This window comes from Barbus barbus (genome assembly GCF_936440315.1).
Source record: "Barbus barbus genome assembly, chromosome: 1".
Classification (NCBI taxonomy): domain Eukaryota; kingdom Metazoa; phylum Chordata; class Actinopteri; order Cypriniformes; family Cyprinidae; genus Barbus; species Barbus barbus.
The window spans coordinates 30,598,360-30,607,979 of NC_136729.1; the positions used below are offsets into that span (position 1 = coordinate 30,598,360).

The following is a 9,620-nucleotide window of genomic DNA, read 5'->3' on the forward strand; positions in this document are numbered from 1 at the left end:
CTTATAATAAACAGAACATTATCATCCTTGGCGTGGCTGTGGACACTGAAATAGTTATCTTTATTGTTATTGTTCTTGGTGTTAATGGGCCTTAAAAAATATTTACTATACAAGCACATGATGCATACAGTGATTACTATATATAAAACATTACAATAAAAACCTTTTTTTAAATACTTTTTTTGGTACTGTGCACCAGAAATGGCCTTTAAAAAGCATCCACACCATTAACATGAAAAGCTTGCAGTCAACAGTTTCTTGTATGTTATAAGAAATTGTTTTACTAGTTTAAAGTATGTGACACTTGAATGGATATGAATGTAGTGAATACGGATGCAACACTGCAGCCTCCATAGAGAATTATATATTTTATGTTTGTTTTTGTATTATCCTTTATCAAACATCAACCTGGTTTTAAAATTTTCTTTACGTTAAAGTTTTTAATAAACCATTCATAGTTTCTCTTTCCGATCTGTCCATTTTTTGCCATTATCAAAGATCCAATTGTCACAATTTCCATTTTATGGAAAATATATATTCATAAAAAAGTGGTTTAAGTAAATGGGCTGATTGGCAAACCTCAATCCAGGGGTTCTTGTCTTGGGGTGCGGAGCTCCAGGCATTGACAAGGCCCTGATTGTTGAGGCGTGCAAGCTCTGGTCCCCAGTGCTGCAGCCCTAGAATGCCAGAGTGTACGGAGGATGCCGAGATCTGGGACTCTACTATTCCATCTTCCTCCATCCCCAACAGAGATGTACAACCTGCACCATGTGAGCACCATTTAATAGGGCATTAAGTCTACATTATATTGTCTTGTCCAGCTTACTGCTACTTGGTTTATTATAGTCATTAAGCTGCTGTACCTCAGATACTCTGAGGTAATTTGTAACAAAACACTCAGAACTCAGGGTCAACCAGGTACCCAAAAATGTATGTTATGGCATTCAAAATTGACATTAAACACTGCCACCAGAAAATCATTGGCTGTATATAAAAACTCACGTAGCTGGCATTGCTTCCCAATGTATGGAGAAGGGCAGTGGCAGGTGTAGTCCCCATCCAGATCACGACACAGGCCTCCATTCTTACAAGGCTGGTTTGCACAGTCATTCACATCTGTGTAAGAACACCCAAAATAATACATTAAGTATACAGTAATTTGGACATGTTGTAATGGGACGCTTCTCTGCAGAGGAAGGGAGCTGTCATGTAACTGCAGCTGAATGTATAATTATAAGTGTGGCGACTGAGGTGTGGGGTGGCACAATGCTCAGCCTGTGCACTCACACAGGTGGCTACAGGATCTCTAATTTTCCTCAAAGGGGACAAAGAGTTCTGTGTGGAGCACAGGGTGGGATGGGATGGTCTGCATTTCCAGTAAACTGCTGCAAACTGCAACTACAGCATGTTTACTGAAATTAAACACTTTACAGGATGTTTGTTTTTACAATTTTCTAAACACTAAAGTTGTTAAAATAAAATTAAACATTTTTTATAAAAAAATAATTAAAACTGGCTTATTGCAATTACTATAGACTTCACTAGGGGGCAAACTTCTTCTCTCAGAAATATATGGTATAAATCATATAAAATGTAAGAGGAATATAATTTTTCACTGTTTACACGACCACTCAAAGATTTGGGGTTAGTCATTTTATCAGTGTGTTTATTGAAGAAATTAATACATTTATTTAGGAATAATGCATTCAATTTATTAAAAGTGACAGTAAAGATATACATAATGTGACGCAATATGTATATTTCAAGATTCAAGATTTTTATTTGTCACATACACAATTATACAGAGTATAACCAGCAGTGAAATGTAAGTGGTGTGTGGCCAAGTATGGTGACCCATACTCAGAATGTGTGCTCCAAGTGTGGCGCCCGGGGAGCAGTTGGGTGCTCGGTCCCTTGCTCAAGGGTCTCACCTCAGTCGTGGTATTGAGGGTGGAGAAAGTGTTGGTTATTCACCCCCCCCCCCCCCCACCTACAATCCCTGCCGGACCCGAGACTCGAACATCCAACTCTCTATCCATTAGGCCACGACTGCCCTTCGACTGTGTATTTCAAATAACTGCTGTTCTTTTGAACTTTCTATTCATCAAATAGTGAAAACTACAATCACAGTTTCCATAAAAATATTAAGCAGCACAACTGTTTTCAAGATAATAGTAAGAAATGTTTCTTGAGCAGCAAATCAGCATATTAGAATGATTTCTGGAAGATCGTGTGACACTGAAACCTGGAGTAATGGGTGCTGAAAATTCAGCTTTATCATCACAGGAATAAATTACATGATATAAAATATATATAAAAAAAATAGCAAAAGTATTGCACAATATTACTGTGTTTACAGTACTTTTGATTAATGGCAATAAACGTAGCCTTGATAATCAGGAGACTTCTTTAAAAATATAAAAATAAATCCCAAACATTTTGACATATATACAGTGCCTATAAAAGTATACCCCTTCATTTCTTTCACATTTTATGTTGCAGCCTTATGTTAAACTGCTTTGAATTACTTTTTCACATCAATCTACACTCCATACACCATAATGACAAAGCAAAAACAGAATTGTCACAACTTCATAAATTTATAAAAAAAAATAAAAAAAAGACGAAATAAGTATATTGCATAAGTATTCATTAATGCAGTACTTAGCTGAAGCACCTTTACAGCCTCAAGTATTTTTGGGTATGATACAACAAGATTATCTGCCATTGTTCCCCTCACCTCTTCACCTCTCAAGCTCCGTCAGGTTGGATGGGGGCAGACACACATTTTCAGGTGTCTTCAGAAATATTTGATTGCATTTAAGCCCAGGCTCTGACTGGGCCACTCAAGGAGTTGTCACTCAAAGTGAATTGCATACTTTTAATTCCTTATCACGTTTATTCCATAGAATTATCCCTTTGACAGATAAACACCTACTTTTAACATTAGTTCTTGCCTTGTATATAAATCAACTAAATCTACAAATTTTAATGCAAGTAAATTAATAAACAATTGATTTGTTGGTTCGTAATAATCAACCCTTTTAACAATCCTAATAGCTTTCTTTTGTAAACTATATATTGAATTTAAATTTGATTTATATGGGTGACCCCACACCTCCACACAATAAGTAATGTATGGAACTATGAGTGCACAATACAATATATATAAAGTTTTTTCATTCAAAATAGGTTTTATTAATATTACAATGGATTTGGACATCTTTGTTTTTACATGATTAATATGTGATTTCCAACATAATTTATAATCAATTATAAAATTTATTTTCATAGACTCTTTCTATTTCCTCATTGTTAATCATCAATTTCACTTTATTATTACTTTGTCGATTACTAAATATTATAAACTTTGTTTTACTTAAATTCAGTGAAAGTCTGTTATCATCAAACCATTTTTTGAAAACCATCAGTTCGATTTCCACTGTATTCAGAAGCTGTTCCAAACTTTTCCCGGAACGATATAAATTTGTACAATCAGCAAACAAAATCATTTTTAATACTTTAGACACTTTACAAATATAATTTATGTAGAGTACAAACAACTTAGGGCCTATTGAGGTTCATTAGACCAGATAATCTTATTTTGCACAGTCTTTGAGGGTCCTTTAGGTGCTTTTTTTTTTGCAAATTCCAAGTGTGTTTTTATGTCTTCACTGAGGAGAGGACTGAGTTTGGCCACACCGCCATAAAGCACAGATTGGTGGAGTGTTGCAGTGATGTTTGTCCTTCTGTATGTTTCTCCCATCTCCACATATGATAATGGAGCTCAACTACAGTGACCATCAGGTTCTTCATCACCACTCTAACCAAAGCCCTTCTCCATCAATTGCTCAGTTTGGCCAGGAGGCCAGCTCTAAGAAGAATCCTGGTTCTTTCAAACTTCTTCCATTAAGGGTAACAGAGACTACATGCTTCTGTGACCCTTCAATGAAACAGATTTTTTTCTGAACTCTTCCCCAGATGTGTGGCTTGACGCAAACCTGTTTCTGAGCTCTAAAGGCAGTTTTTTTTTTACCTCAGGGCTTGGTTTTTGCTCTGATATGCATTTTCAGCTGTTAAACCTTTTATTAAGATTTGTGTGCCTTTCCAAATCATACCCATTCAATTGAATTTGCCACAGTTTAACTTCACTCGAAGTGTAGTAAGACCTACAAGCAATATGAATGCTCCTGATCTAAATTTCAACTGTTACAGATAAGGGTATGATTACTTATGCAATGGAATCATTTAAGTTTTTTATTTTTAATAAATGTTCAAAGATGTTAAACACCTGTTTTTTGCTTTGCCATTATGGTGTATGGAGTGTAGATTGATGTGGAAAAAAGTAATTTAAAGCAGTTAATTATTTAGTGGGCTGCATTTTACCTTGTTTGGTCTGAGAAAAGTATTACAAAACTAACAGCCTAGCTGGATACACGTAGAAACAATGTGTTTCTTATTCTTTTGTTCAGCTTTAATAGAAAAGAAAACACCATATTCATGTCCCAACAACAGAAGTTGTTTTGCTCCTAAACTGTTAAGAGGATTGAAGAACACAAAAAAATCATTCTGCTCAAGGTCTGGATACACTTAGATTCAATCAATCTAGGTCAGATGTGCTGCTGAAGAAGGTGTCTTGAGGACTCTACTTTGTGTTATTAAATTTTATAATACTGAAGCATCATCTATTCTGAACCTAATACTAAACGACTTAAGAAAAGGGAATTAATTAGAAAGCAACTTAACAGTTTGCCAAATAATTCAAACAAACAAAATACCAAATGTGATTTAGTTTTAGCTTTTCAATCTTTATTGTTTGAAACTGGCCAGGATATTAGATGGAAATATTTTAGAACCTCCATAATCCCCAAAGACTGGTCCGTACAGTTCTTCTTAAGTATAAAACCTCTTTGGCTTGATTAAGTCTTGCCTAATTGCACTGAGGCTGTCTGTCAGGAATGTTCCTGGCTGCATTTGAAGGTCTTTCAGTGCCAATGCTATTCTAATATTTTTAAAAATCTGTAATTTTCAATTTTGGATTTTACCTCCTCTGATGCATGAATTATTAAATACCAAAGTAATTTTTTTCTTAATGTTTCTTTTTCCATCAAAACAAGAATATAAATATTCCTAATATCCTTTTTAGTTTTACAAAAATATGTATTATGCATTGGTCCACTGCAATTTAGTATTAGAGGAGTTCAGAGTGTGGTGAATCACCACTTTCATCAGCCGTTTTGAATTTGTCATAAATAAAAACCACAATGCCATATAAAGAGGGCAGTTGCTGTGTTCACACCATGTCATAATTACTAGATGACACCCCGGACATTCTACTCAGAGCTGTCCTCGAGTTCTCGGACTATGAATTATGCATTTCTATGGCAACACTGTAAAATACTGTGACAACAAGTAAGAGTCATTATGCAAATACTTTATAAATAAACGTATAGTGGGTTTAGCTTCCTTTAACTCTGTGCTAGCTACATTAAATTGCATTGTATGTCTTTAGTTTCAGAAAAATCTTCCATTAAAATATTAACAACAGTCAATTATAGCAATTCTAAACAGAAATATCATGAAATCACTACTTAACTACATTTCACTGTTAATGCTGCTGCTATTTTTGAACATTTCCACATGACGTTGCCATGGTCGGTTTTAACGCAAGTCAGAATCTTGTAATTACATAATTCCAACATGGAATGAACACACTTATTTATATAGAATAACGAGTATGGATCCTTTGCAATAATTTGAAAGGTTAAAATGGCTTTAATAGATGTGTCCACTATAGAGGACCTCAGGCAGCAGAGAGTTAAATCATACATGGAAAGGAACTTGTGTGGACTGGAAAATTTGAACAAAGCCTATTTAAAACTCACTATGGTTACAGCTCTCTTTAACCACCACTGCCTGCTCAACATCCTGGGTGTGTCTGATGTTTACACCAGTGCCATTGTATATCCAGTATATTTGGAAGCATGAGATCAATGAAACAAAGTGGAACAAATGAAACGGCACGCAGTAATTGAAATCTACTCTCTCTTCTGTAGGCCTGCAGCCACAAGAAGATTTGTCATATAGGAGAAAAGTTTTAACATGAATTATCCACCAACTGCGTCATAGGGTCTCAACGTATTTCATAACTGGGCACAGATGAATCTCAATCATTTTGAGTGCAAGTTGTTGGTTTTAATAAAATGTGACAAAGAACTGGTATCATTGTGTATTTACACAGACATTTGTTCTTCTACTTTTTATGAAAAAGGCTCAATGCATCAGTTTTGTTCAAATTGAAGTTTTCTTTTTTTATACAAATGTCCCTCTAAACTCTTTGGCTGGTCATCGTTTAGTTTTAATTAGTGCAACAGATCTGATGTAAATCTGAAATAAGAGGTACAAAACTTACTGATATGGCAGTGTGCACCTTCGAACCCAGGTTGGCATTTGCACACATACTCATTAAAAACATCTCCTCTTCTGGAGTTAGAGATCACCTCACACGTGCCATCGTTTTTACATGGGTTTGGATTACAAGGACCTGCAGTGAAAAACAGTTAACAGTTCTGATGTGAGATTCACAAATGGACAAACCCATAGGAAAGAAAAAAAATCGGTTCCATAGGTGCTAGAAAGTGCTAAGCAGAGTCAAACAAAAGCAAGATCACCGTCGTATTGGCTAAACAGTGCATCTTTGTGTTTGCTTCAAAGGTTTCTATTTACAACATGTTTTTGCAGAGATGAGTAATGTAGCTAATCATAGACATATCTGTTGACTTTTTTAAAGTAGAATCCTGCACAAAATGACAACGTTTTTGTTCAGTGCCGAGTTATGCATGCTCACGAATCAACTCATAACAAAGTGTTAACCTGCTGTAAATAAGTGGAGGGAGCTTCATTAATTATAATGGAACTCTTTGTGAGATCACAGTGAAATAAGATGAGTGTCAGCTTTTTAGTGATTATAAAGGGAGCACTCTGCACACTTTCTAGACGATATAACTATAATATAACATTCGCATATAAATACAGGATTTACTCTCATAATTGCTACGAGTGACAGTGATATCATAATAGATGTGCATTAAGGCTAGAACACCCTCACTAATTTCAGAAGCACGCTCAGTGATTTTATTCTGGAACTCAGCCTACTTGAGATTTGAATTGGTCTTCCTAGACAGCAATGAGATCCCCATGTCTCATATTTTTCTTCTAAAGAAAGGAGTAATATGATTTCTGTCATGACAGCTCTCGGAGGGATTGGCATGGTAATGTACATGACAATGCTAATGTATTTGGTCTTGGCGGATAGATCTGCTACGCTGCTGCTGAAATACATCCACAACATGCTGCTGTGAGCATGTAAGAAATACTGCTGCTGCAAATACAACATGTATGAAATAACCACCTATAGCATACATGAATCACCTCGTAGCAGATCTATATAGGTGGAGCTGGGGAAGGTGAGGGTTCTAAACAACGCTACAAACTGCTACAACAAGCACTAGTCATATATTTGAATGTTGAGGAGCGAGCTCATTGGCTACCGATACAGGAGAGAACCAATCAGTTGTGCCATGTGATAATGATGATCATTAGGTCAGATTGAGTTAGACCTATCGGACTGCGCCATCTAGAGTTTCATGCCAGAACTCTGTATGTGTCTCTTTGTTTCAGAAAAAAAAATCTTAACAAGGTTTAAAACTGTTGCCAAGACACCAAAATCTGCAATCGAAAATCAAAGAACACAAATCACAAAATTTAAACCATTTCCCAATTTCTATGCTAGAGACAAAGTTGATAATCAAATTAAGCAACTGAGAACCTCATTAAGTAAGCTATGAAAGAGCAGTAAGGCTTTCCACAGGGAACATGGTGATCTATATAAACCTAATCTGAAATTCAAATGAGCATTAAAATTCAGACAAACAACATTTCTGACCATTCTCAGTGGCATTGCACGTATCTCCAGCAAATCCTTCGGCACAGATGCAGAAGAAGGGATCTTCTCCAATGCCAGTCACACACGTCCCTCCATTATGACACAGGTTCACCTTGCAGTAATCTCCTACAGAGACACACATAAACAGGAGTGAATGGAATTACAAAGATTAGACTGGAATTAGATCTTATTTTATAATTCGGCAACAGACGGAGTGGTCCTGCATATTAAGCTTCAAGAGATACAAAGGAGTAAAAGGGAAAAAACGCTTTTCACACTTCTCAACAGGATCAGGAGAGTACAAAAGATAAGAGATGTGAGCAGCATAGCCAATGCACATGGTTAACTTTCAAATGCAGATGTATACTTTTCAAAGGTAGGAAAGGTTCTATTATATTTCTAGATAAGTGGACATGAAAAAAAGCTTATATTGTGTTATCAGTATGTGTATGGTATGCACAAAATATCTCCAAAGCAATCAGATAAATGCCAAATAATAAAACATTCACCTAATTAAATGCTGTTCATGTTTTGTTTGGGGAGCATCAGCATTCATTGCGCTTCATTCTGGCTGACCAACATGATAGAAAAGGCATGAACAGAACGTAAGAACATAAAATGCTCTTGGGCACACGTTTCTAAGATGAGTGAACCATTACACAATGTGCTTCCTGAAAAGATGGGAGATTTGTGTCATGTTTACCCTCTGAGCTCATTAAGATTAGATGTAGAGGTTAAGACGGGGTTCTTTGACTATGCTTGAGCAAGAAACTAAAGGAACTTTCCTATACAGAAAATGTACTTTCCAAAATTCTGTAGTTGTGAGTCATACTATCCAGTGGAGTGCAAATCTCTTTCTACCTCCCTGCAGTGGATTGGATTTGTTCTGTCCTCACAATGGACTGGACATCTCATTCAGACGGTTAACACTTATCGAGATCCACCCTAAATTAAAGCCATATATTCCATTTAACACGATAATATAATTATTTGGATAGAATAAATAAGATACAATGAACAAGACAAATAAAGAGAAATTATACTTCTGTAGTATGATTTTTTTTTTTTTTTTTTACAAAAGTTCTTTAAAAAAATAAAAAAACAACACTGCTAACAGTATGCTATCTTAACAATACAAGTGCCTTTTGTGAAAGAGGGTCTAAACTAGACAGAGGGAAAAAGATGAAGTACAAATATGTGAAATGTTCATTAACCACAAATAAACTCCTTCCCACAATAAGAAACATTCACTATTTAAATATTGTAACACTTGCAGTATCATTTCCTCATGTTTTCTGTATTATATATAACAGATAAAAAGATGACCACACTATTGCCAAAAGTAAAAAAAAAAAAAAAAAAAAAAAAAAAAGTCAAATCCTCAAACTATTTTACAGTGAAGCAGTGACACCCAATACTTTCAGGAAGGTTCAGCTGGAAAAAGAGCATCAGGGAAAGACTCTTTAGAATTTAAGATGTTACTCACCATTCACAGTACAAATGCTGCAAATGACTAAGCTGACAAAAACTATTCTACAGGACCGAGTGAGCCCCCTGGTCTTCATATTGGTACTCTACTGTCCTGTTTCTACAGTCCCGGAGCGTTTTCTTACCGCTAGGTCTCCTGACGTCATCCTAAACCTGGAGCAGCACAGGGCGCGCGCACTGTTCACGT

At 35.8% G+C, this 9,620-nt stretch overlaps 1 protein-coding gene across 2 annotated transcripts in view; it reads right to left on the reverse strand.

Annotated features, from left to right (window-relative positions):
* LOC306842504 (lactadherin-like) overlaps positions 1–9,605 on the reverse strand; it is a 14,920-nt gene extending 5,315 nt beyond the window's left edge. Inside the window, exons 1-5 of one of the 2 annotated variants that reach the window (XR_013781773.1) lie at positions 9,432–9,588; positions 7,946–8,071; positions 6,413–6,544; positions 1,003–1,116; positions 580–761 (exon numbers count right to left, since the gene is read on the reverse strand). Coding sequence is in view for 1 of the 2 variants with exons in the window: in XM_079373421.1 (XP_079229547.1) it covers positions 580–761; positions 1,003–1,116; positions 6,413–6,544; positions 7,946–8,071; positions 9,432–9,510 (633 nt within the window). In the remaining variant the exon portion in view is untranslated. Of the gene's footprint in view, positions 1–579; positions 762–1,002; positions 1,117–6,412; positions 6,545–7,945; positions 8,072–9,431 lie in introns of both variants that reach the window. The other variant, XM_079373421.1, reaches the window with a different exon arrangement.
* Between the last annotated feature and the right edge of the window lie 15 nt (positions 9,606–9,620).